General features: G+C 50.9%; 5 protein-coding genes across 5 annotated transcripts; 4 read left to right on the top strand and 1 right to left on the bottom strand.

Annotated features, from left to right (window-relative positions):
• The first annotated feature begins 9,023 nt into the window (after positions 1-9,023).
• On the top strand, positions 9,024-9,785 carry LOC147665712 (histone H1.01-like). The gene has a single exon (XM_086949572.1). The coding sequence runs from the start codon at positions 9,050-9,052 to the stop codon at positions 9,695-9,697; it is 648 nt and encodes a 215-aa protein (XP_086805698.1). The 5' UTR covers positions 9,024-9,049; the 3' UTR covers positions 9,698-9,785.
• Positions 9,786-10,571: 786 nt separating this feature from the next.
• On the top strand, positions 10,572-11,028 carry LOC147665711 (histone H3). The gene has a single exon (XM_086949576.1). It carries the CDS (start codon positions 10,589-10,591, stop codon positions 10,997-10,999), a length of 411 nt encoding a protein of 136 aa, XP_086805702.1. The 5' UTR covers positions 10,572-10,588; the 3' UTR covers positions 11,000-11,028.
• An 844-nt stretch (positions 11,029-11,872) lies between these two features.
• On the bottom strand, positions 11,873-12,351 carry LOC147665710 (histone H2B 1.2-like). The gene has a single exon (XM_086949582.1). It carries the CDS (start codon positions 12,300-12,302, stop codon positions 11,922-11,924), a length of 381 nt encoding a protein of 126 aa, XP_086805708.1. The 5' UTR covers positions 12,303-12,351; the 3' UTR covers positions 11,873-11,921.
• Positions 12,352-12,610: 259 nt separating this feature from the next.
• Positions 12,611-13,099, top strand: LOC147665709 (histone H2A type 2-C-like). Its single transcript, XM_086949570.1, has one exon. The coding sequence runs from the start codon at positions 12,634-12,636 to the stop codon at positions 13,030-13,032; it is 399 nt and encodes a 132-aa protein (XP_086805696.1). The 5' UTR covers positions 12,611-12,633; the 3' UTR covers positions 13,033-13,099.
• Positions 13,100-14,386: 1,287 nt separating this feature from the next.
• Positions 14,387-14,755, top strand: LOC147665708 (histone H4). Its single transcript, XM_086949580.1, has one exon. It carries the CDS (start codon positions 14,404-14,406, stop codon positions 14,713-14,715), a length of 312 nt encoding a protein of 103 aa, XP_086805706.1. The 5' UTR covers positions 14,387-14,403; the 3' UTR covers positions 14,716-14,755.
• Positions 14,756-27,150: the final 12,395 nt, after the last annotated feature.

The raw sequence follows: 27,150 nt of genomic DNA, 5'->3' as shown, positions 1-27,150 counted from the left end.
ATGGAGCTCCGCGCAGGGTAAGATTTCAGGTATCACCCCTGCCTGCATGTGTGAATAACCAACACATCTCAGACACCACAAAGTCTATTTAACCCCTTTACAGTTACAGGGAAAGGTCTGCAAGGCCTTGGGCCTGCCTCCAGGCAGCAGTTTTAATGAATCTTGTGACATTTGGAGGTGTTAAGCTTCAAGGGGATGAAGTTGTACCTTCTACCCAGGGTTATGGAGCTCCGCGCAGGGTAAGATTCGAGATTACACCCCTAGCTGGAGGTTTGAAAACGAAGCACTTCATATACTCAACAAAGTGTATTTAACTCCTCTGCAGTTCCAGGAAAAGGCCTGCAAGGCCTTGGGCCTACTTACAGCATCCAGGCACCAGTTTTACTGAAACTTGGGACATTTGGAGGTGTTAAGCTTCAAGGGGATGAAGTTGTACCTTCTACCCAGAGTTATGGAGCTCCGCGCCGGGTAAGATTCCAGATTTCCCCCCTACTGCACGTTTGAAAAGAAAGCACTTTACATACTCAGCACAGTGTATTTTTCTCTTTTGCGGTTCCAGGAAAAGGCCTGCAAGGCCTTGGGCCTACTTCCAGCATCCAGGCACCAGTTTTGATGAATCTTGTGACATTTGGAGGTGTTAAGCATCAAGGGGATGAAGTTGTACCTTCTACCCAGGGTTATGGAGCTCCGCGCAGGGTAAGATTTCAGATGTCACCCCTAGCTGGATGTGTGAATAACCAATACATCTCAGACACCACAAAGTGTAGTTAACCCCTTTACAGTTACAGGGAAGGGTCTGCAAGGCCTTGGGCCTACCTCCAGCCTCCAGGCAGCAGTTTTAATGAATCTTGTGACATTTGGAGGTGTTAAGCTTCAAGGGGATGAAGTTCTACCTTCTACCCAGGGTTATGGAGCTCCGCGCAGGGTAAGATTTTAGGTTTCACCCCTGGCTGGAGATGTTAAAGCAAAACACGTCACATGCCCAGTAAAGTGTATTCCACCCATTCGCAGTATCAGGAAAGGCCTGCAAGGCCTTGGGCCTACTTCCACCCTCCAGGCACAAGTTTTACTGATACCTGTGACATTTGGTGGTGTCAAGCTTTAAGGGGAAGAAGTTGTACTTTCTACCCAGTGTTATGGAGCTCCGCGCAGGGTAAGATTGCAGGTATCACCCCTGCCTAGATGTGTGAAAACCCAACCAGTCACATACACAACAGAGTCTATTTAACCCCTGTACAGTTACAGGGAAAGGTCTGCAAGGCCTTGGGCCTACCTCCAGCCTCCAGGCACTAGTTTTAATGAATCTTGTGACATTTGGAGGTGTTAAGCTTCAAAGGGATGAAGTTGTCCCTTCTACCCAGGGTTATGGAGCTCCGCGCAGGGTAAGATTCCAGATTTCACCCCTAGCTGCACGTTTGAAAAGAAAGCACTTTACATACTCAGCAGAGTCTATTTATCTCCTTTGCAGTTCCCGGAAAAGGCCTGCAAGGCCTTTTGCCTACTTCCAGCATCCACGCACCAGTTTTGATGAATCTTGTGACATTTGGAGGTGTTAAGCTTCAAGGGGATGAAGTTGTCCCTTCTACCCAGGGTTATGGAGCTCCGCGCATGGTAAGATTCCAGATTACACCCCTAGCTGGAGGTTTGAAAACAAAGCACCTCAAATACTCAGCAAAGTGTATTTAACTACTTTGCAGTTACAGGAAAAGGCCTGCAAGGCCTTGGGCCTACTTCCAGCATCCAGGCACCAGTTTTGATGAATCTTGTGACATTTGGAGGTGATTAGCTTCAAGGGGATGAAGTTGTCCCTTCTACCCAGGGTTATGGAGCTCCGCGCAGGGTAAGATTTCAGATGTCACCCCTAGCTGGATGTGTGAATAACCAACACATTACAGACACCACAAAGTGTATTTAACTCCTTTGCAGTTCCAGGAAAAGGCCTGCAAGGCCTTGGGCCCACCTCCAGCATCCAGGCACCAGTTTTACTGATACTTGTGACATTTGGAGGTGTTAACCTTCAAAGGGTATGAAGTTGTACCTTCTACCCAGGGTTATGGAGCTTCGCGCAGGGTAAGATTTCAGATGTCACCCCTAGCTGGAGGTGTTGAAACAAAACACTTCACAAACTCAGCAAAGTGTATTGAACTCCTTTGCAGTCCCAGGAAAAGGCCTGCCAGGCCTTGGGCCTACTTACAGCATCCAGGCACCAGTTTTGATGAATCTTGTGACATTTGGAGGTGTTAAGCTTCAAGGGGATGAAGTTGTACCTTCTACCCAGGGTTATGGAGCTCCGCGCAGGGTAAGATTTCAGATGTCACCCCTAGCTGGATGTGTGAATAACCAACACATTACAGACACCACAAAGTGTATTTAACCCATTTACAGTTACAGGGAAAGGTCTGCAAGGCCTTGGGCCTACCTCCAGCCTCCAGGCAGCAGTTTTAATGAATCTTGTGACATTTGGAGGTGTTAAGCTTCAAGGGGATGAAGTTGTACCTTCTACCCAGGGTTATGGAGCTCCGCGCAGGGTAAGATTCGAGATTACACCCCTAGCTGGAGGTTTGAAAACAAAGCACTTCATATACTCAGCAAAGTGTATTTAACTACTTTGCAGTTACAGGAAAAGTCCTGCAAGGCATTGGGACTTCTTCCAGCATCCAGGCACCAGTTCTGATGAATCTTGTGACATTTGGAGGTGTTAAGCTTCAAGGGGATGAAGTTGTACCTTCTACCCAGGGTTATGGAGCTCCGCGCAGGGTAAGATTTCTGATGTCACCCCTAGCTGGATGTGTGAATAACCAACACATTACAGACACCACAAAGTGTATTTAACCCCTTTACAGTTACAGGGAAAGGTCTGCAAGGCCTTGGGCCTACCTCCAGCCTCCAGGCAGCAGTTTTAATGAATCTTGTGACATTTGGAGGTGTTAAGCTTCAAGGGGATGAAGTTGTACCTTTTACCCCGGGTTATTGAGCTCCGCGCAGGGTAAGATTCGAGATTACACCCCTAGCTGGAGGTTTGAAAACAAAGCACTTCACACACTCAGCAAAGTGTATTGAACTCCTTTGCAGTTACAGGTAAAGGCCTGCAAGGCCTTGGGCCTACTTCCAGCATCCAGGCACCAGTTTTACTGATATTTGTGACATTTGGAGGTGTTAAGCTTCAAGGGGATGAAGTTGTACTTTCTACCCAGTGTTATGGAGCTCCGCGCAGGGTAAGATTGCAGGTATCACCCCTGCCTAGATGTGTGAAAACCCAACCAGTCACATACACAACAGAGTCTATTTAACCCCTGTACAGTTACAGGGAAAGGTCTACAAGGCCTTGGGCCTACCTCCAGCCTCCAGGCACTAGTTTTAATGAATCTTGTGACATTTGGAGGTGTTAAGCTTCAAAGGGATGACGTTGTCCCTTCTACCCAGGGTTGTGGAGCTCCGCGCAGGGTAAGATTCCAGATTTCACCCCTAGCTGCACGTTTGAAAAGAAAGCACTTTACATACTCAGCAGAGTCTATTTATCTCCTTTGCAGTTCCCGGAAAAGGCCTGCAAGGCCTTTTGCCTACTTCCAGCATCCACGCACCAGTTTTGATGAATCTTGTGACATTTGGAGGTGTTAAGCTTCAAGGGGATGAAGTTGTCCCTTCTACCCAGGGTTATGGAGCTCCGCGCAGGGTAAGATTCCAGATTACACCCCTAGCTGGAGGTTTGAAAACAAAGCACCTCAAATACTCAGCAAAGTGTATTTAACTACTTTGCAGTTACAGGAAAAGGCCTGCAAGGCCTTGGGCCTACTTCCAGCATCCAGGCACCAGTTTTGATGAATCTTGTGACATTTGGAGGTGATTAGCTTCAAGGGGATGAAGTTGTCCCTTCTACCCAGGGTTATGGAGCTCCGCGCAGGGTAAGATTTCAGATGTCACCCCTAGCTGGATGTGTGAATAACCAACACATTACAGACATCACAAAGTGTATTTAACTCCTTTGCAGTTCCAGGAAAAGGCCTGCAAGGCCTTGGGCCCACCTCCAGCATCCAGGCACCAGTTTTACTGATACTTGTGACATTTGGAGGTGTTAACCTTCAAAGGGTATGAAGTTGTACCTTCTACCCAGGGTTATGGAGCTTCGCGCAGGGTAAGATTTCAGATGTCACCCCTAGCTGGAGGTGTTGAAACAAAACACTTCACAAACTCAGCAAAGTGTATTGAACTCCTTTGCAGTCCCAGGAAAAGGCCTGCCAGGCCTTGGGCCTACTTACAGCATCCAGGCACCAGTTTTGATGAATCTTGTGACATTTGGAGGTGTTAAGCTTCAAGGGGATGACGTTGTACCTTCTACCCAGGGTTATGGAGCTCCGCGCAGGGTAAGATTTCAGATGTCACCCCTAGCTGGATGTGTGAATAACCAACACATTACAGACACCACAAAGTGTATTTAACCCATTTACAGTTACAGGGAAAGGTCTGCAAGGCCTTGGGCCTACCTCCAGCCTCCAGGCAGCAGTTTTAATGAATCTTGTGACATTTGGAGGTGTTAAGCTTCAAGGGGATGAAGTTGTACCTTCTACCCAGGGTTATGGAGCTCCGCGCAGGGTAAGATTCGAGATTACACCCCTAGCTGGAGGTTTGAAAACAAAGCACTTCATATACTCAGCAAAGTGTATTTAACTACTTTGCAGTTACAGGAAAAGTCCTGCAAGGCATTGGGACTACTTCCAGCATCCAGGCACCAGTTTTGATGAATCTTGTGACATTTGGAGGTGTTAAGCTTCAAGGGAATGAAGTTGTACCTTCTACCCAGGGTTATGGAGCTCCGCGCAGGGTAAGATTTCAGATGTCACCCCTAGCTGGATGTGTGAATAACCAACACATTACAGACACCACAAAGTGTATTTAACCCCTTTACAGTTACAGGGAAAGGTCTGCAAGGCCTTGGGCCTACCTCTAGCCTCCAGGCAGCAGTTTTAATGAATCTTGTGACATTTGGAGGTGATTAGCTTCAAGGGGATGAAGTTGTCCCTTCTACCCACAGTTATGGAGCTCCGCGCAGGGTAAGATTTCAGATGTCACCCCTAGCTGGATGTTTGAATAACCAACACATTACAGACACCACAAAGTGTATTTAACCCCTTTACAGTTACAGGGAAAGGTCTGCAAGGCCTTGGGCCTACCTCCAGCATCCAGGCACCAGTTTTACTGATACTTGTGACATTTGGAGGTGTTAACCTTCAACGGGTATGAAGTTGTACCTTCTACCCAGGGTTATGGAGCTCCGCGCAGGGTAAGATTTCAGATGTCACCCCTAGCTGGATGTGTGAATAACCAACACATTACAGACACCACAAAGTGTATTTAACCCCTTTACAGTTACAGGGAAAGGTCTGCAAGGCCTTGGGCCTACCTCCAGCCTCCAGGCAGCAGTTTTAATGAATCTTGTGACATTTGGAGGTGTTAAGCTTCAAGGGGATGAGGTTGTACCTTCTACCCAGGGTTATGGAGCTCCGCGCAGGGTAAGATTCGAGATTACACCCCTAGCTGGAGGTTTGAAAACAAAGCACTTCTTATACTCAGCAAAGTGTATTTAACTACTTTGCAGTTACAGGAAAAGTCCTGCAAGGCATTGGGACTACTTCCAGCATCCAGGCACCAGTTTTGATGAATCTTGTGACATTTGGAGGTGTTAAGCTTCAAGGGGATGAAGTTGTACCTTCTACCCAGGGTTATGGAGCTCCGCGCAGGGTAAGATTTCAGATGTCACCCCTAGCTGGATGTGTGAATAACCAACACATTACAGACACCACAAAGTGTATTTAACCCCTTTACAGTTACAGGGACAGGTCTGCAAGGCCTTGGGCCTACCTCCAGCCTCCAGGCAGCAGTTTGAATGAATCTTGTGACATTTGGAGGTGTTAAGCTTCAAGGGGATGAGGTTGTACCTTCTACCCAGGGTTATGGAGCTCCGCGCAGGGTAAGATTCCAGATTACACCCCTAGCTGGAGGTTTGAAAACAAAGCACTTCATATACTCAGCAAAGTGTATGGAACTCCTTTGCAGTTACAGGTAAAGGCCTGCAAGGCCTTGGGCCTACTTCCAGCATCCAGGCACCAGTTTTACTGATACTTGTGACATTTGGAGGTGTTAAGCTACAAGGGATGAAGTCACACTGTCGACCCAGGGTCATGGAGCTCAGCGCAGGGTAAGATTTAAGGTTTCACCCCTGGCTGGAGGTGTTAAAGCAAAACACTTCACATGCCCAATAAAGTGTATTTCACCCCTTCACAGTATCAGGAAAGGCTTGCAAGGTCTTGTGCCTACTTCCAGCCTCCAAACACCAGTTTAACTGATACCTGTGACATTTGGTGGTTTTCAACTTCAAGGGGATGAAGTTGCACCTTCTACCCAGGGTTATGGAGCCTCAGCGCAGGGTAGGATTTCCAGTTTCACCCCTAGCTGGATGTTTTAAAGCAAAACACTTCACAAGCCCAATATAGTGTATGTCACCCCTTCACAGTATCAGGAAAGGCCTGCAAGTCATTGTGCCTGTTTCCATCCTCCAGGCACCTGTTTTTGTGATACTTGAGACATTTGGAGGTGCTCAGCTTCAAGGGGTTGAAGTTGTACCTCCTACCCAGGGTTATGGAGCTCCGCGCAGGGTAAGATTTCAGGTATCACCCCTGGCTGGAGGTGTGAAAACAAAACACCTGACACACCCAATGAAGTGTATTTCACCCCTTTGCATTATCAGGAAAGGCCTGCAATGCCTTTGGCCTATTTCTAACCTCCAGGCACCATTTTTTGTGACACATGTAACATTTGGAGATGTTAATCTTCAAAGGGATACAGTTGCTCCTTCTACCCAGGGCTATGGAACTACGCACAGGGGGAGATTGCAGGTTTTCCCCTTGGATGGAGGCGGAGAAGTAAAACGCTTCCCTCAAAGCCAAGGGGAAAGGCTGAAATCTGACCCTATGCCGAGGTCCGTAGTTCTGGGTTGAAGGAGTGCCATTGTCCCCTTGCAGCTGAGCACATCATAATTTCACAATTATCACTAAAACGTGTGTTTGGTGAATAGAAATGTGCCCACGTCTCTACAGGCCAAGGCATGATATTTTAAATGGGTGCATGTACCTTTTAGGCTAGGTGAAGTGTTTTCATTTCTTCACCTCCACCCAAGAGGGAAATGTTGAATCTTACCCTGCGTGGAGCTCCAAATCCCTGGGTATAAAGAGTGACTTAGTGCCCTTGAATCGGAAAACCCCATAATGTCACAAATATCACTAAAGCAGGTCCCTGGAGGCTAGAAATGCCCCAGTGCCCTGAAGGCTCTATTCTGATATGGTGACTGGTTTTTTTTGTGCAGTTTTGGTCCATGTGAAGTATTTTATTCTTACACCTCCATCCCAGGGAAAGGCGTGAAATCTTTCCCTGTGCGGAGCTCCATATCTCGGGGTAGAAGGACTGACTTTGTCCCCTTGATCCTGGAAACCTCAGAGTGTCAGATATATTACTAAAACAGGTTCCCGGAAGCTAGGAATGGGCCCGGGTACCTGAAGGGTAAGATCTGAAACTGTGAATGGTGTTCATGTACGTTTTGGACTATGTGAAGTGCTTTCTTTTTGTTTCCTTCTACCTACATATAAGGCGAAACCCTGTAATTAGACCTCAATCAGGCTGCCATGCGCAGAATCTGATTTGTGGGCACAGGTCGCACTCTTGACATCCCATTTGATTCAGGAGTGGTCCCCACCGCAGCAATCGAGCTCAATACAACAGTGATAGTCAAAGGCCTCCCTCTGTACTGTGGGATGTATGTTGTAACAATTAGATTGCGGTACATTACATTGCTGTTTTAGGGGCTTTCCACGACTTGCGCGGGAGGGCGCTCTACACTTAGGAATAGTATGATTTACTATTCCAACTCCAGCCTAAGTAAGGTAGGGAAGGTGTTGGAATTGTAAATCGCACTATTCCTTAGTCTAGTGCGCCCTCCCGTGCAAGTCGTGGAAAAGACTTGCGTTGTAAATGCAGCGATCGAAATGTACAGCGGTGTTTTGACCGCGTTGTTATGGTCGGGTCCCGTCCAAAGATGTCACCTGAGATGTAAACCTAACTCCAGCTGTGAAAATCAGCTCAGCAGAGGGCCTCCGTGCAGGTACTGGGGTCACCGTTTCAGGTGCATTCACACCCTCTGCTCTCACTCTGGGTGCCATTAAACATGTAGGTCTGACTCGGCCGCCTGCCTCTATGGTGTCACTGTGTGCTTATTATGTTTACTGTGCCCCCGTCTCGTCCAGCTCGGTGCTTGGCAGGGAATGCCCTCTGCCTGCATGTGAAGCTACCAGCGCGCAGCCGCCTTGTGATGCCCGTGAGTCTTGATGCCGGACCGTGCCCCGCTGCTTGTGAAAGTCCCCCCGGCTGCCCCCGAGCCTTGGGTGCCACAGCCGAGGGTGCAGGCGCGCGGCGAGGGCCCCCCTGGCCCCCGGGCCGGGTCTCTCTGGCGTTGTCTCCACTCCCCGCGCTCGGCCGGCGGAGCCCTGTGTTACTTCGGCCCGGTGCAGGAGGCGCTCCCCGCGGCCCCCGGAGCCCCATGGTGACTCCACTTGGCCCGCTCCCTGCAGGAGGCCCCTCCCGCCCGCGGGCCGCCGCTCCCGGCCTCAGAGCGTGAGGGTGGGCCGGGGAAAAGGGTCCCGGAGCCCGGGATTCCGGTCACGGAGGCGTCAGCCACCGGGGGAGGGCAGAGATTCACGGCGGATTGCAAGCCTCTGAGGACGGGGTCGGCTGAAACGGGGGCGGGCACGGGAAGGGGCTGAAGCTGGGCTTCTTTTCATGTGTGCACGGGAGCGTGTGTTTAACGGATTGTGGTTTAAAACTTTGAAACTCCGATGCTAGGAAACACAAATGTCAGCTCGGAGCAGAGAGCCGAGTGCGCCTCGCACAGCCTCTCTCCTCGGGACCAATCAGGGGCTGGCTCCTCCCTATATATGCACGGGGCTCGGGCCGGGGAGATACATTTCTGTTCTGTGACAGCGTCAGCGTCGAGACTTGCATAGCAATGGCAGAAACCGCTCCAGCCGCCGCGGCTCCTCCCGCTGAGGTCGCCCCCAAGAAGAAGCAGAAGAAAGCAGCGGGGGCCTCCAAGGCCAAGAAGCCTTCCGGTCCCAGCGTGTCCGATCTCATCCTGAAGTGCGTGACCGCCTCGGCCGAGAGGAAGGGAGTCTCCCTGGTGGCCCTGAAGAAGGCGCTGACCGCCGCCGGCTACGATGCGGACAAGAACAAGAGCCGCGTCAAGGTCTCCCTCAAGAGCCTGGTCAGCAAAGGCGCCCTAGCCCAGCTGAAGGGTACCGGGGCCTCCGGATCCTTCAAGGTGAATAAGAAGCAGCTGGAGGGCAAGAAGGCGGCCAAGAAGTCAGCCTCCAAGACCAAGAAGCCAGCGGCCAAGAAAGCAGCCCCTGCCGCCAAGAAGCCCAAAAAGGCACCCGCGGGGGTCAAGAAGAGCCCGAAGAAGGTCAAGAAGCCAGCAGCAGCCAAGAGCCCCAAGAAGCCCAAGGCTGCCCCCGCCAAGAAGGCTGCCAAGAGCCCAGCGAAGGCCAAGGCGGCGAAGCCCAAAGTAGCCAAGAAAAGCCCTGCCAAGGTAGTCAAACCCAAGGCAGCCAAGCCCAAAGCAGCGAAGCCCAAAAAGGCAGCGCCCAAGAAGAAGTAAGGGCTTGCACCGAGACACTGCAAACACAACGGCTCTTTTAAGGGCCACCACCCTGTCTAGAAGAGAGCGTGTTCATCCCCACCTTTGCACCCACCCACTGCCCCACTTCTAAAGAATAAACAGCACAATGCATCCATAGCGCACCTTTCCACGCGCGAGTGCCGCGTGTGATCTTGGCCATATAAACGGCTCTTTCGGTGCTGCGTGGATTGAAATCGGTATAACATAGACAATAAGGGGGTCTGGGAGTTATAAGACCTCCGTTTGTAATACATGTGCAATAACGTGTGTGTCTCGGTGCTTTCACTGTACCCGGGCAGACTCGAAATAGTGTCTGCATAAAGCAGACGATTGTGCACTTTCAATCGAGCAGCAGGTAACGGGGGAGTGTTCCAGGGTGAGCAGGGGCGGGTAAGAAGGGGGTCTGGGAGTCATAAGACCGGGGTTTATTAGAAACGTGTGTGTGTGTGTTGGTGCTTTCACTGTACCCGGGCAGACTCGAGCGCAGGTAACGGGGGAGTGTTCCAGGGTGACCATGGGCAGTGTGCTTATGACATCTCGGGCTCCTCTCACGGGGGACCGGGGTCGAGTCGTCGGCGTGACTACAAGTGGATGGACGGACACGGAGACAGAGGCTGGCCGAGGCGCGGGCTCCGGCTCCAACTCACGTCATCCAACCGGAGGCTTCTCTTTTATCCACAGCTCATTGGACAGCTAGGCTACAGCCTCCCGCTCAGTAACCAATCGTTGTACACCGCGGGCTATTTTCGAACGTGGGGCGGTCTCTTCAGCCAACCAGAGCAGCCCTCCGTCTGTGAGGGCATAAATAGAGCTCTTTCCCCGGTAGACGCCATTCTTCCTCGCTCGTCGCTGAGAGAGACCGCTCCCGCCATGGCCCGCACCAAGCAGACAGCCCGCAAGTCCACCGGCGGCAAAGCGCCTCGCAAGCAGCTGGCCACCAAGGCAGCCCGCAAGAGCGCGCCTGCCACCGGCGGAGTCAAGAAGCCGCACCGCTACCGGCCCGGCACCGTGGCTCTCCGCGAGATCCGCCGCTACCAGAAGTCCACCGAGCTCCTCATCCGCAAGCTGCCCTTCCAGCGCTTGGTGAGGGAGATCGCCCAGGACTTCAAGACCGACCTGCGCTTCCAGAGCTCCGCCGTCATGGCCCTGCAGGAGGCCAGCGAGGCCTACCTGGTCGGGCTCTTCGAGGACACCAACCTGTGCGCCATCCACGCCAAGAGGGTGACCATCATGCCCAAGGACATCCAGCTGGCCCGTCGCATCCGAGGCGAGAGGGCCTAAGGGGACAGACCGACCCGAACAACCACCACAACGGCTCTTTTAAGGGCCACCACCCTGTCACCTTTGAGCTTCTCTTATCTGCCATGGCATGGCCTACAGGTTAGGGAGGAGGGGCTGTGAATACCACGAGCACCGGGCAATTTATTCCGCTTCTGGGGAAACCAGAGCACTCGGTGTCCACAGTGCACAAACACCCCTTCCACGTGCCCTTCATTTGAAGCGTTGTTTGGGTAGAGGGTTGTGGTAGGGACCCGCGGGTCACAAGCCACCGCTTTTGGGCATCTGTGCTCCCGGTACATCGGGTTCTGAGAGTACCACGAGTACTGGGCAACTTATACGAGCTCTGGGGGTGACCAGAGCCTTCCGTCTTCACAGTGCACAAACACCTCGTCAATGTGCCCATCGTTTAATGGAGGCAGGGATCCGCTGGTCACAAGCCAGCGCTATGAGGCATCTGTGCTCCCGGTACATGGGGTTCATGTGTCTGATTCGGTAGCGTTTGCCCCGGGGCGGATTGTAGCCGTTCCCCTGGGTCTGGAAATACAAACACAACGTTAATTAAACCGGCACGCATGAAAGCTGCTCGTCCATACCATGGAAAGCAAATTGCCCGGCAGTAGCTGTGTGAATTGCCAGCAGGTTTATTTGACATCATCGTTACATTACAGTGTATAGGTGGCACTTGGTCCCAAAGAGGGCTCATTCATATAGACATGTTTATTGAAAGAGGCAAAACGGGTTGCCTGCTCCATCGTCCCTCGGTGTGCAGCAAACCCCGGGAGAGCGGCGCTTTCTGCGCTCAACATTACCCTTATAAAAAACACATATTCTTCTGTCATACTAGAGTTACATTTGCTCTTAGGGGAGGGAGTGGTTGGCCCTTAAAAGAGCCGTTGTGTTCCTTGGGGTGCGCCTGGAAGCCTTACTTGGCGCTGGTGTACTTGGTGACGGCCTTGGTGCCCTCCGACACGGCGTGCTTGGCCAGCTCTCCGGGCAGCAGAAGGCGGACTGCGGTCTGGATCTCCCGTGAGGTGATGGTGCGCCGCGAGTTGTAGAGGGCCAGTTTGGAAGACTCTGTAGCGATGCGCTCGAAGATGTCGTTCACGAAGGAGTTCATGATGCCCATGGCCTTGGAGGAGATGCCGGTGTCCGGGTGCACCTGCTTCATCACTTTGTAAATGTAGATGGCATAGCTTTCCTTCCTGCTCCTCTTGCGCTTCTTGCCGTCCTTCTTGGGCGGCTTGGAGAGCGCTTTCTTGGAGCCCTTCTTGGGAGCCGGCGCGGACTTGGCTGGTTCAGGCATGGTCGAGGATCTTTCACCGCGTGCTGTGGAGCCGAGAGAAATAAAGTCAAAGCGCCCGGCACTTGTATTTATAGGCTGGGCGTGCAAAGCAGCTTCTTACCGGCTCTCTCTTCTCATTGGCAGTCATAGGCAGGGCCCCCGGTTCCTAGTGTGATGCGGTTCTGGGACTCTGATTGGCTAAACAGAAGCTGGCCTCCCTCCAATGAGAAGTACTATCAGCGACTAGCTGTCAACCAATCAGACGCTCCCGAAGTCTTTATATTACCGGAGTCCAGCAGGAAGAGCAGTATCATTCTCGCTGTTGTGTGACTGAGATCTCAGATCGATCGCCATGTCTGGACGCGGAAAGCAGGGAGGAAAGGCCCGCGCCAAGGCCAAGACACGCTCTTCCAGAGCCGGGCTCCAGTTCCCCGTGGGCCGTGTGCACAGGCTGCTCCGGAAGGGAAGCTACGCCGAGAGGGTGGGCGCCGGTGCCCCCGTCTATCTGGCTGCAGTGCTGGAGTACCTGACCGCCGAGATCCTGGAGCTGGCTGGCAACGCCGCCCGGGACAACAAGAAGACCCGCATCATCCCCAGACACCTCCAGCTGGCCATCCGCAACGACGAGGAGCTGAACAAGCTGCTGGGCCGAGTCACCATCGCCCAGGGAGGAGTGCTGCCCAACATCCAGGCCGTGCTGCTGCCCAAGAAAACCGAGAGCCACAAGGCACAGGGCAAAGCAAGCAAGTAAAGGCCCGCAGACCCCCGTGGAAACACACCCTAAACACAAAGGCTCTTTTCAGGGCCATCCACAGACTCCATCAAAGAGCGTATCCGTGCCGAGGTGTTACTCTGGCGGCTTCATAGATGCGGCAGCGCCCGCGCCGTCGCTTCATAGGTGGGACACAGTCCAAGCCCTCGGCCCTGCATATAAATGTTGCCCCCGTCCCCAAAGCCCAGCTTCGAGTCCGATATCCATAATGTTTTTTCTAATAAAAATCCTATCTTTATTTGGCATCTTTTTGGGGCAGACGACACAACCGGGCGCGAGATGGGGACCGTTACGGGATTGCAGGCGGCCAGACACAGCGGGGTGGTGCCGGCGAGGCCTTTAACGTGTGTTGGGCTCCATTAAACATGTCCGAGGCTTCTGTTCATATTGGGAGGGGGCGCCGAAAGAGAGGGTTAGGCGGGCCGCGGTCACAAGTAGGGGCCGGGAAGAGAGGTGCCTTGGGCTCGAGACGTGGACAGTGTTACGGGGTTGGGAGGGGGCGCCGAAAGAGAGGGTTAGGCGGGCCGCGGTCACAAGTAGGGGCCGGGAAGAGAGGTGCCTTGGGCTCGAGACGTGGACAGTGTTACGGGGTTGCAGGCAGTCACACACAGCGGGGAGGAGCCGGTGTGGGCTCCATTGAAACATGTCCTAAGCATCTGTTCATATTGGGAGGGGCACGGAACGAGAGGGTTAGGCGGGCCGCGGTCACAAGTGGGGGCCGGGAAAAGAGGTGCCTTGGGCGCGAGACTTGGACAGTGTTACGGGGTTGCAGGCGGTGTCACACAGCGGGGTGGTGCCGGTGTAGGGCTCCATTGAAACAAGTCCGAGGCTTCGGTTCATATTGGGAGGGGGCACCGAACGAGAGGGTTAGGCGGGCTGCGGTCACAAGTGGGGGCCGGGGAGGGAGGTGCCTTGGGCGCGAGACGTGGACGGTGTTACGGGGTTGCAGGCGGTGTCACACAGCGGGGTGGAGCCGGTGTGGGCTCCATTGAAACATGTCCGAGGCTTCGGTTCATCTTGGCAGGGGCACGGAACGAGAGGTTTAGGCGGGCTGCGGTCACAAGTGGGGGCCGGGAAGGGAGGCGTGTGCGTGTGTTTCACTGTGATCTGTGCACTGGCGGCAGCTGCTGAGCCAGCCCGCCATAACAAAGGCGGGCTGGGAGCCCGCTCTTTTTCAAACGGCAACGGCCTCTCCAGCCCCCGCTCCCTGCAGAGGGCGGGCCGGGGCCGGGCTCTCCCGCCTCACAGGGCGGGCGCTTGGACTCCCTCGCAGGTCCGCAGCTCCTCCATATAATCAGCCGGTGCGGGGGCTGGAGCTATCACTTCTGCGCACAGCACCGAGAGGGGAACATGTCTGGACGCGGCAAAGGAGGGAAGGGGCTCGGCAAAGGCGGCGCCAAGAGGCACCGCAAGGTGCTCCGGGACAACATCCAGGGCATCACCAAGCCGGCCATTCGCCGCCTGGCGCGCCGTGGCGGAGTCAAGCGCATCTCCGGCCTCATCTACGAGGAGACCCGCGGAGTGCTGAAGGTTTTCCTGGAGAACGTGATCCGGGATGCCGTCACCTACACCGAGCACGCCAAGAGGAAGACCGTCACCGCCATGGATGTGGTCTATGCCCTGAAGCGCCAGGGCCGCACCCTCTACGGATTCGGCGGTTAAACACTCGACTTGCCCACGGAAAAAAAAGACAAAACAACCCAAAGGCTCTTTTAAGAGCCGACCACCATGTCTTGTGAGAGCTGGGTCTATGAACTATTATTCCCGCAGCGCAGGGCTCCTATCTAGGCCCCCACTCGGTCGGGAGGGGAGGATGGGGGGAACCCGGGGATTTGCTCCGCAGCCACTCTGCTCGGGAAGGCGGGTTCAGCCCGGCCCAGGGTCCGCCACCGTAGAGCCCTAAACTGGTAACCTAAGGCGGGTTCAGGGGACCTCCATCATGGAGCCATGGACTGGGGACCTAAGGCGTGTGTAGCCCGCCCCAGGGTCTCTTTATCCTGAGGCCCGAAACTGGGTAGATAAGGCAGGTTTAGCACGGCACAGGGCTCCGCCATCATGGAGCCCTGGACTGGGGACCTAAGGCGTGTTTATCCCTGCCCAGGGGCCCGCCATCATGGAGCCCTGGACTGGGGACCATAAGGCGTGTTTAGCCCTGCCCAGGGGCCCGCCATCATGGATGCCTGGATTGGGGACCGAAGGCGTGTGTAGCCCGCCCCAGGGTCCCGTTGTCCTTGGCCCCGAAACCGGAGAGATAAGGCGTGCTTAGCCCGGCCCCGGGGACCGCCACCATGGAGCCCTGAACTGGTAACCTAAGGCGGGTTCAGCCCGGTTCAGGGGCCCACCGTCATGGAGCCCTGGACTGGAGACCTAAGGCGTGTGTAGACCGCCCCAGGGTCCCGTTATCCTGGGGCCACGAAACTGGGGAGATAAGGCAGGTTTAGCCCTGCCCAGGGGCCCGCCGTCATGGAGGCCTGGACTGGGGGACCTATGCCGACTATTAAGCCCCCACGTAGTGGGGGGTTACAGCACCAGAGCGGGAGACAAAGTTGGGGTTAACGCGGCGGTTCCGCCGCTCGGCCATCTGGTCGCATGGCTCAGTGGGCCATCTGGTCGCAACGTTGTGCAGTGACCAGATGGCCCAGTGAGCCTGGCGACCAGATGGTCGGGCGGCGGAACGGCCGCGCTAACTCCAACTTTGTCTCCTGCCCAGGCTCTGTAAGCCCCCACTGCGTGGGGGCTTAATGGTCGATGAAGTCGAGTTCCCATGCAGGCCCATAGGAAGAGGCTGTGGCATCCTGATTCTTGCGGCGAACCAGCATGGCCGTTTACGGGTCCCTGTGGGTCTTTAAGCACCCGTTTCAGTTTTTTTTTTTTTTTTTCTGTGTGGACAGTTTGGTTCAAGGGGACAATGGCACTACTTCTACCCAGGGCTGGGGAGCTCCGATTCGGGTAAAATTTTCGGTTTTCCCCCTTGCTGGAGGTAAGCAAAACAGAAAAAAAAACGATATATACAATTTTTTTTTGTTTAATTCATTGTATACTAACTCTTCAGGTTCAAGGGGACAAAGTCACTTTTCCTACCCAGGGCTGGTGAGCTCCGATTCGGGTAACATTTCCGGTTTCCCCCCTTAGCTGGAGGTCGGCCCAAAAAAAAAAAAAAAACCTACATATACACATTTTTATTGTATTGCTTTTTTTTTTTTTTTTACTATATATAAACATTTTTTTTTTTTTTTAACTCTAGGTTCAAGGGGACAAAGTCACTGTTTCTACCCGAGGCTATGGAGCTCCGATTCGGGTAACATTTCCGGTTTTCCCCCTTAGCTGGAGGTAAGCAAAAAAAAAACTATATATACACTTTTTTTTTTTTAATTGATTTTATACCAACTCTTTAGGTTCAAGGGGACAAAGTCACTTTTCCTACCCAGGGCTGGTAAGCTCCGATTCGGGTAACATTTCCGGTTTTCCCCCTTAGCTGGAGGTCTGCCAAAAAAAAATAACTTCATTCAAAAGGTATTTTACATTATCAGATTCTAGCCTTCAGTGTCCCAAGCCCATTTCTAGCCTGCAGGCACAAAGTGGCTATTTCTACACAGGGCTATGGAGCTCCGCGCAGGGTGAGATTCACCCCTGTTACAGTATCAGCACAAGGCTGTGGGCCTGTTTAGTGATAATTGTAACATTTGGTTGAGTTCATCTTCAAAGGGATACAGTTGCTCCTACTAACCTTGGCTATGGAGCTCCGCGCAGGGTAAGATTTCGGGTTATACCCCTGGCTGGAGGTTTGATAAGAAAACACTTTACATGGTCAACGTGTATTTCACCCCTTTATAGCATCAGGACAAGGCCTTGGGCCTGTCTCCAGCCACCTGTTTTTGTGATGCTTGCCTGCCTAGATGTGTGAAAACCCAACAAATCACATACACAACAGAGTGTATTTAACCCCTGTACAGTTACAGGGAAAGGTCTGCAAGGCCTTGGGCCTACCTCCAGCCTCCAGGCAGCAGTTTTAATGAATCTTGTGACATTAGGAGGTGTTAAGCTTCAAGGGGATGAAGTTGTACCTTCTACCCAGGGTTATGGAGCTCCGCGCAGGGTAAGATTCGAGATTACACCCCTAGCTGGAGGTTTGAAAACAAAGCACTTCATATACTCAGCAAAGTGTATTTAACAACTTTGCAGTTACAGGAAAAGTCCTGCATGGCCTTAGGCCTACTTCCAGCATCCAGGCACCAGTTTTGATGAATCTTGTGACATTTGGAGGTGTTAAGCTTCAAGGGGATGAAGTTGTACCTTCTACCCAGGGTTATGGAGCTCCGCGCAGGGTAAGATTTCAGATGTCACCCCTAGCTGGATGTGTGAATAACCAACACATTACTGACACCACAAAGTGTATTTATCCCCTTTACAGTTACAGGGAAAGGTCTGCAAGGCCATGGGCCTACCTCCAGCCTCCAGGCAGCAGTTTTAATGAATCTTGTGACATTTGGAGGTGTTAAGCTTCAAGGGGATGAAGTTGTCCCTTCTACCCAGGGTTATGGAGCTCCGCGCAGGGTAAGATTTCAGATGTCACCCCTAGCTGGATGTGTGAATAACCAACACATTACAGACACCACAAAGTGTATTTAACCCCTGTACAGTTACAGGGAAAGGTCTACAAGGCCTTGGGCCTACCCCCAAGCTCCAGGCAGCAGTTTTAATGATTCCTGTGACATTTGGAGGTGTTAAGCTTCAAGGGGATGAAGTTGTACCTTCTACCCAGGGTTGTGGAGCTCCGCACAGGGTAAGATTCCAGATTACACCCCTAGCTGGAGGTTTGAAAACAAAGCACTTCATATACTCAACAAAGTGTATTTAACTCCTCTGCAGTTCCAGGAAAAGGCCTGCAAGGCCTTGGGCCTACTTACAGCATCCAGGCACCAGTTTTACTGAAACTTGGGACATTTGGAGGTGTTAAGCTTCAAGGGGATGAAGTTGTACCTTCTACCCAGGGTTATGGAGCTCCGCGCAGATTAAGATTCCATATTACACCCCTAGCTGGAGGTTTGAAAACAAAGCACTTCATATACTCAGCAAAGTGTATTTAACTACTTTGCAGTTACAGGAAAAGTCCTGCAAGGCATTGGGACTACTTCCAGCATCCAGGCACCAGTTTTGATGAATCTTGTGACATTTGGAGGTGTTAAGCTTCAAGGGGATGAAGTTGTACCTTCTACCCAGGGTTATGGAGCTCCGCGCAGGGTAAGATTCGAGATTACACCCCTAGCTGTAGGTTTGAAAACAAAGCACTTCCTATACTCAGCAAAGTGTATTTAACTACTTTGCAGTTACAGGAAAAGCCCTGCAAGGCATTTAGGACGACTTCCAGCATCCAGGCACCAGTTTTGATGAATCTTGAGAAATTTGGAGGTGTTAAGCTTCAAGGGGATGAAGTTGTACATTCTACCCAGGGTTGTGGAGCTCCGCGCAGGGTAAGATTCCAGATTACACCCCTAGCTGGAGGTTTGAAAACAAAGCACTTCATATACTCAGCAAAGTGTATTTAACTACCTTGCAGTTCCAGGAAAAGGCCTGCAAGGCCTTGGGCCTACTTACAGCATCCAGGCACCAGTTTTACTGATACTTGTGACATTTGGAGGTGTTAACTTTCAAAGGGTATGAAGTTGTACCTTCTACCCAGGGTTATGGAGCTCCGCGCAGGGTAAGATTTCAGGTATCACCCCTGCCTGGATGTGTGAATAACCACCACATCTCAGACACCACAGAGTGTGTTTAACCCCTTTACAGTTACAGGGAAAGGTCTGCATGGCCTTGGGCCTACCTCCAGCCTCCAGGCAGCAGTTTTAGTGAATCTTGTGACATTTGGAGGTGTTAAGCTTCAAGGGGATGAAGTTGTACCTTCTACCCAGGGTTATGGAGCTCCGTGCCGGGTAAGATTCGAGATTAAACCCCTAGCTGGAGGTTTGAAAACAAAGCACTTCATATACTCAGCAAAGTGTATTTAACTCCTCTGCAGTTCCAGGAAAAGGCCTGCAAGGCCTTGGGCCTACTTACAGCATCCAGGCACCAGTTTTACTGATACTTGTGACATTTTGAGGTGTTAACCTTCAAAGGGTATGCAGTTGTACCTTCTACCCAGGGTTATGGAGCTCCGCGCAGGGTAAGATTTCAGGTATCACCCCTGCCTGCATGTGTGAATAACCAACACATCTCAGACACCACAAAGTGTATTTAACCCCTTTACAGTTACAGGGAAAGGTCTGCAAGGCCTTGGGCCTACCTCCAGCCTCCAGGCAGCAGTTTGAATGAATCTTGTGACATTTGGAGGTGTTAAGCTTCAAGGGGATGAAGTTGTACCTTCTACCCAGGGTTATGGAGCTCCGCGCAGGGTAAGATTCGAGATTACACCCCTAGCTGGAGGTTTGAAAACAAAGCACTTCATATACTCAGCAAAGTGTATTTAACTACTTTGCAGTTACAGGAAAATTCCTGCAAGGCCTTGGGCCTACTTCCAGCAACCAGGCACCAGTTTTGATGAATCTTGTGACATTTGGAGGTGTTCAGCTTCAAGGGGATGAAGTTGTCCCTTCTACCCAGGGTTATGGAGCTCCGCGCAGGGTAAGATTTCAGGTATCACCCCTGCCTGGATGTGTGAATAACCAACACATCTCAGACACCACAGAGTGTATTTAACCCCTTTACAGTTACAAGGAAAGGTCTGCAAGGCCTTGGGCCTACCCCCAGCCTCCAGGCAGCAGTTTTAATGAATCTTGTGACATTTGGAGGTGTTAAGCTTCAAGGGGATGAAGTTGTACCTTCTACCCTGGGTTATTGAGCTCCGCGCAGGGTAAGATTCGAGATTACACCCCTAGCTGGAGGTTTGAAAACAAAGCACTTCACACACCTCAGCAAAGTGTATTTAACTACTTTGCAGTTACAGGAAAAGGCCTGCAAGGCCTTGGGCCTACTTCCAGCAACCAGGCACCAGTTTTGATGAATCTTGTGACATTTGGAGATGTTAAGCTTCAAGGGGATGAAGTTGTCCCTTCTACCCAGGGTTATGGAGCTCCGCGCAGGGTAAGATTTCAGATGTCACCCCTAGCTGGATGTGTGAATAACCAACACATTACAGACACCACAAAGTGTATTTAACCCCTTTACAGTTACAGGGAAAGGTCTGCAAGGCCTTGGGCCTACCTCCAGCCTCCAGGCAGCAGTTTTAATGAATCTTGTGACATTTGGAGGTGTTAAGCTTCAAGGGGATGAAGTTGTACCTTCTACCCAGGGTTGTGGAGCTCCGCGCAGGGTAAGATTCCAGATTACACCCCTAGCTGGAGGTTTGAAAACAAAGCACTTCATATACTCAGCAAAGTGTATTTAACTCCTCTGCAGTTCCAGGAAAAGGCCTGCAAGGCCTTGGGCCTACTTACAGCATCCAGGCACCAGTTTTACTGAAACTTGGGACATTTGGAGGTGTTAAGCTTCAAGGGGATGAAGTTGTACCTTCTACCCAGGGTTATGGAGCTCCGCGCAGATTAAGATTCCATATTACACCCCTAGCTGGAGGTTTGAAAACAAAGCACTTCATATACTCAGCAAAGTGTATTTAACTACTTTGCAGTTACAGGAAAAGTCCTGCAAGGCATTTGGGACTACTTACAGCATCCAGGCACCCGTTTTACTGATTCTTGTGACATTTGGAGGTGTTAACTTTCAAAGGGTATGAAATTGTACCTTCTACCCAGGGTTATGGAGCTCCGCGCAGGGTAAGATTTCAGGTATCACCCCTGCCTGCATGTGTGAATAACCAACACATCTCAGACACCACAAAGTGTATTTAACCCCTTTACAGTTACAGGGAAAGGTCTGCAAGGCCTTGGGCCTACCTCCAGCCTCCAGGCAGCAGTTTTAATGAATCTTGTGACATTTGGAGGTGTTAAGCTTCAAGGGGATGAAGTTGTACCTTCTACCCAGGGTTATGGAGCTCCGCGCAGGGTAAGATTCGAGATTACACCCCTAGCTGGAGGTTTGAAAACAAAGCACTTCATATACTCAGCAAAGTGTATTTAACTACTTTGCAGTTACAGGAAAAGTCCTGCAAGGCATTGGGACTACTTCCAGCATCCAGGCACCAGTGTTGATGAATCTTGAGACATTTGGAGGTGTTAAGCTTCAAGGGGATGAAGTTGTACATTCTACCCAGGGTTGTGGAGCTCCGCGCAGGGTAAGATTCCAGATTACACCCCTAGCTGGAGGTTTGAAAACAAAGCACTTCATATACTCAGCAAAGTGTATTTAACTCCTCTGCAGTTCCAGGAAAAGGCCTGCAAGGTCTTGGGCCTACTTACAGCATCCAGGCACCAGTTTTACTGATACTTGTGACATTTGGAGGTGTTAACTTCCAAAGGGTATGAAGTCGTACCTTCTACCCAGGGTTATGGAGCTCCGCGCAGGGTAAGATTTCAGGTATCACCCCTGCCTGGATGTGTGAATAACCAACACATCTCAGACACCACAGAGTGTATTGAACCCCTTTACAGTTACAGGGAAAGGTCTGCAAGGCCTTGGGCCTACTTCTAGTCTCCAGGCAGCAGTTTTAGTGAATCTTGCGACATTTGGAGGTGTTAAGCTTCAAGGGGAAGAAGTTGTACCTTCTACCCAGGGTTGTGGAGCTCCGCGCAGGGTAAGATTCCAGATTACACCCCTAGCTGGAGGTCTGAAAACGAAGCACTTCATATACTCAACAAAGTGTATTTAACTCCTCTGCAGTTCCAGGAAAAGGCCTGCAAGGCCTTGGGCCTACTTACAGCATCCAGGCACCAGTTTTACTGATACTTGTGACATTTGGAGGTGTTAACTTTCAAAGGGTATGAAGTTGTACCTTCTACCCAGGGTTATGGAGCTCCGCGCAGGGTAAGATTTCAGGTATCACCCCTGCCTGGATGTGTGAATAACCACCACATCTCAGACACCACAGAGTGTGTTTAACCCCTTTACAGTTACAGGGAAAGGTCTGCAAGGCCTTGGGCCTACCTCCAGCCTCCAGGCAGCAGTTTTAGTGAATCTTGTGACATTTGGAGGTGTTAAGCTTCAAGGGGATGAAGTTGTACCTTCTACCCAGGGTTATGGAGCTCCGCGCCGGGTAAGATTCGAGATTAAACCCCTAGCTGGAGGTTTGAAAACAAAGCACTTCATATACTCAGCAAAGTGTATTTAACTCCTCTGCAGTTCCAGGAAAAGGCCTGCAAGGCCTTGGGCCTACTTACAGCATCCAGGCACCAGTTTTACTGATACTTGTGACATTTGGAGGTGTTAACTTTCAAAGGGTATGAAGTTGTACCTTCTACCCAGGGTTATGGAGCTCCGCGCAGGGTAAGATTTCAGGTATCACCCCTGCCTGGATGTGTGAATAACCACCACATCTCAGACACCACAGAGTGTGTTTAACCCCTTTACAGTTACAGGGAAAGGTCTGCAAGGCCTTGGGCCTACCTCCAGCCTCCAGGCAGCAGTTTTAGTGAATCTTGTGACATTTGGAGGTGTTAAGCTTCAAGGGGATGAAGTTGTACCTTCTACCCAGGGTTATGGAGCTCCGCGCCGGGTAAGATTCGAGATTAAACCCCTAGCTGGAGGTTTGAAAACAAAGCACTTCATATACTCAGCAAAGTGTATTTAACTCCTCTGCAGTTCCAGGAAAAGGCCTGCAAGGCCTTGGGCCTACTTACAGCATCCAGGCACCAGTTTTACTGATACTTGTGACATTTTGAGGTGTTAACCTTCAAAGGGTATGCAGTTGTACCTTCTACCCAGGGTTATGGAGCTCCACGCAGGGTAAGATTTCAGGTATCACCCCTGCCTGCATGTGTGAATAACCAACACATCTCAGACACCACAAAGTGTATTTAACCCCTTTACAGTTACAGGGAAAGGTCAGCAAGGCCGTGGGCCTACCTCCAGCCTCCAGGCAGCAGTTTGAATGAATCTTGTGACATTTGGAGGTGTTAAGCTTCAAGGGGATGAAGTTGTACCTTCTACCCAGGGTTATGGAGCTCCGCGCAGGGTAAGATTCGAGATTACACCCCTAGCTGGAGGTTTGAAAACAAAGCACTTCATATACTCAGCAAAGTGTATTTAACTACTTTGCAGTTACAGGAAAAGTCCTGCAAGGCCTTGGGCCTACTTCCAGCAACCAGGCACCAGTTTTGATGAATCTTGTGACATTTGGAGGTGTTCAGCTTCAAGGGGATGAAGTTGTCCCTTCTACCCAGGGTTGTGGAGCTCCGCGCAGGGTAAGATTTCAGGTATCACCCCTGCCTGGATGTGTGAATAACCAACACATCTCAGACACCACAGAGTGTATTTAACCCCTTTACAGTTACAAGGAAAGGTCTGCAAGGCCTTGGGCCTACCCCCAGCCTCCAGGCAGCAGTTTTAATGAATCTTGTGACATTTGGAGGTGTTAAGCTTCAAGGGGATGAAGTTGTACCTTCTACCCTGGGTTATTGAGCTCCGCGCAGGGTAAGATTCGAGATTACACCCCTAGCTGGAGGTTTGAAAACAAAGCACTTCACACACTCAGCAAAGTGTATTTAACTACTTTGCAGTTACAGGAAAAGGCCTGCAAGGCCTTGGGCCTACTTCCAGCAACCAGGCACCAGTTTTGATGAATCTTGTGACATTTGGAGATGTTAAGCTTCAAGGGGATGAAGTTGTCCCTTCTACCCAGGGTTATGGAGCTCCGCGCAGGGTAAGATTTCAGATGTCACCCCTAGCTGGATGTGTGAATAACCAACACATTACAGACACCACAAAGTGTATTTAACCCCTTTACAGTTACAGGGAAAGGTCTGCAAGGCCTTGGGCCTACCTCCAGCCTCCAGGCAGCAGTTTTAATGAATCTTGTGACATTTGGAGGTGTTAAGCTTCAAGGGGATGAAGTTGTACCTTCTACCCAGGGTTGTGGAGCTCCGCGCAGAGTAAGATTCCAGATTACACCCCTAGCTGGAGGTTTGAAAACAAAGCACTTCATATACTCAGCAAAGTGTATTTAACTCCTCTGCAGTTCCAGGAAAAGGCCTGCAAGGCCTTGGGCCTACTTACAGCATCCAGGCACCAGTTTTACTGATACTTGTGACATTTGGAGGTGTTAACTTTCAAAGGGTATGAAGTTGTACCTTCTACCCAGGGTTATGGAGCTCCGCGCAGGGTAAGATTTCAGGTATCACCCCTGCCTGGATGTGTGAATAACCAACACATCTCAGACATCACAGAGTGTATTTAACCCCTTTACAGTTACAGGGAAAGGTCTGCAAGGCCTTGGGCCTACCTCTAGTCTCCAGGCAGCAGTTTTAGTGAATCTTGCGACATTTGGAGGTGTTAAGCTTCAAGGGGAAGAAGTTGTACCTTCTACCCAGGGTTGTGGAGCTCCGCGCAGGGTAAGATTCCAGATTACACCCCTAGCTGGAGGTTTGAAAACAAAGCACTTCATATACTCAACAAAGTGTATTTAACTCCTCTGCAGTTCCAGGAAAAGGCCTGCAAGGCCTTGGGCCTACTTACAGCATCCAGGCACCAGTTTTACTGAAACTTGGGACATTTGGAGGTGTTAAGCTTCAAGGGGATGAAGTTGTACCTTCTACCCAGGGTTATGGAGCTCCGCGCAGATTAAGATTCCATATTACACCCCTAGCTGGAGGTTTGAAAACAAAGCACTTCATATACTCAGCAAAGTGTATTTAACTACTTTGCAGTTACAGGAAAAGTCCTGCAAGGCATTGGGACTACTTACAGCATCCAGGCACCAGTTTTACTGATTCTTGTGACATTTGGAGGTGTTAACTTTCAAAGGGTATGAAGTTGTACCTTCTACCCAGGGTTATGGAGCTCCGCGCAGGGTAAGATTTCAGGTATCACCCCTGCCTGCATGTGTGAATAACCAACACATCTCAGACACCACAAAGTGTATTTAACCCCTTTACAGTTACAGGGAAAGGTCTGCAAGGCCTTGGGCCTACCTCCAGCCTCCAGGCAGCAGTTTTAATGAATCTTGTGACATTTGGAGGTGTTAAGCTTCAAGGGGATGAAGTTGTACCTTCTACCCAGGGTTATGGAGCTCCGCGCAGGGTAAGATTCGAGATTACACCCCTAGCTGGAGGTTTGAAAACGAAGCACTTCATATACTCAACAAAGTGTATTTAACTCCTCTGCAGTTCCAGGAAAAGGCCTGCAAGGCCTTGGGCCTACTTACAGCATCCAGGCACCAGTTTTACTGAAACTTGGGACATTTGGAGGTGTTAAGCTTCAAGGGGATGAAGTTGTACCTTCTACCCAGAGTTATGGAGCTCCGCGCCGGGTAAGATTCCAGATTTCCCCCCTACTGCACGTTTGAAAAGAAAGCACTTTACATACTCAGCACAGTGTATTTTTCTCTTTTGCGGTTCCAGGAAAAGGCCTGCAAGGCCTTGGGCCTACTTCCAGCATCCAGGCACCAGTTTTGATGAATCTTGTGACATTTGGAGGTGTTAAGCATCAAGGGGATGAAGTTGTACCTTCTACCCAGGGTTATGGAGCTCCGCGCAGGGTAAGATTTCAGATGTCACCCCTAGCTGGATGTGTGAATAACCAATACATCTCAGACACCACAAAGTGTAGTTAACCCCTTTACAGTTACAGGGAAGGGTCTGCAAGGCCTTGGGCCTACCTCCAGCCTCCAGGCAGCAGTTTTAATGAATCTTGTGACATTTGGAGGTGTTAAGCTTCAAGGGGATGAAGTTCTACCTTCTACCCAGGGTTATGGAGCTCCGCGCAGGGTAAGATTTTAGGTTTCACCCCTGGCTGGAGATGTTAAAGCAAAACACGTCACATGCCCAGTAAAGTGTATTCCACCCATTCGCAGTATCAGGAAAGGCCTGCAAGGCCTTGGGCCTACTTCCACCCTCCAGGCACAAGTTTTACTGATACCTGTGACATTTGGTGGTGTCAAGCTTTAAGGGGAAGAAGTTGTACTTTCTACCCAGTGTTATGGAGCTCCGCGCAGGGTAAGATTGCAGGTATCACCCCTGCCTAGATGTGTGAAAACCCAACCAGTCACATACACAACAGAGTCTATTTAACCCCTGTACAGTTACAGGGAAAGGTCTGCAAGGCCTTGGGCCTACCTCCAGCCTCCAGGCACTAGTTTTAATGAATCTTGTGACATTTGGAGGTGTTAAGCTTCAAAGGGATGAAGTTGTCCCTTCTACCCAGGGTTGTGGAGCTCCGCGCAGGGTAAGATTCCAGATTTCACCCCTAGCTGCACGTTTGAAAAGAAAGCACTTTACATACTCAGCAGAGTCTATTTATCTCCTTTGCAGTTCCCGGAAAAGGCCTGCAAGGCCTTTTGCCTACTTCCAGCATCCACGCACCAGTTTTGATGAATCTTGTGACATTTGGAGGTGTTAAGCTTCAAGGGGATGAAGTTGTCCCTTCTACCCAGGGTTATGGAGCTCCGCGCAGATTAAGATTCCATATTACACCCCTAGCTGGAGGTTTGAAAACAAAGCACTTCATATACTCAGCAAAGTGTATTTAACTACTTTGCAGTTACAGGAAAAGTCCTGCAAGGCATTGGGACTACTTACAGCATCCAGGCACCAGTTTTACTGATTCTTGTGACATTTGGAGGTGTTAACATTCAAAGGGTATGAAGTTGTACCTTCTACCCAGGGTTATGGAGCTCCGCGCAGGGTAAGATTTCAGGTATCACCCCTGCCTGCATGTGTGAATAACCAACACATCTCAGACACCACAAAGTCTATTTAACCCCTTTACAGTTACAGGGAAAGGTCTGCAAGGCCTTGGGCCTGCCTCCAGGCAGCAGTTTTAATGAATCTTGTGACATTTGGAGGTGTTAAGCTTCAAGGGGATGAAGTTGTACCTTCTACCCAGGGTTATGGAGCTCCGCGCAGGGTAAGATTCGAGATTACACCCCTAGCTGGAGGTTTGAAAACGAAGCACTTCATATACTCAACAAAGTGTATTTAACTCCTCTGCAGTTCCAGGAAAAGGCCTGCAAGGCCTTGGGCCTACTTACAGCATCCAGGCACCAGTTTTACTGAA

The sequence above is a fragment of the Lissotriton vulgaris genome, unplaced genomic scaffold (genome assembly GCF_964263255.1).
Source record: "Lissotriton vulgaris unplaced genomic scaffold, aLisVul1.2 SCAFFOLD_7736, whole genome shotgun sequence".
NCBI classification, from domain to species: Eukaryota; Metazoa; Chordata; class Amphibia; order Caudata; family Salamandridae; genus Lissotriton; species Lissotriton vulgaris.
The sequence above is the reverse complement of the archived record's forward strand: the minus strand, read 5'-3'. Positions and strand labels throughout refer to the sequence as shown.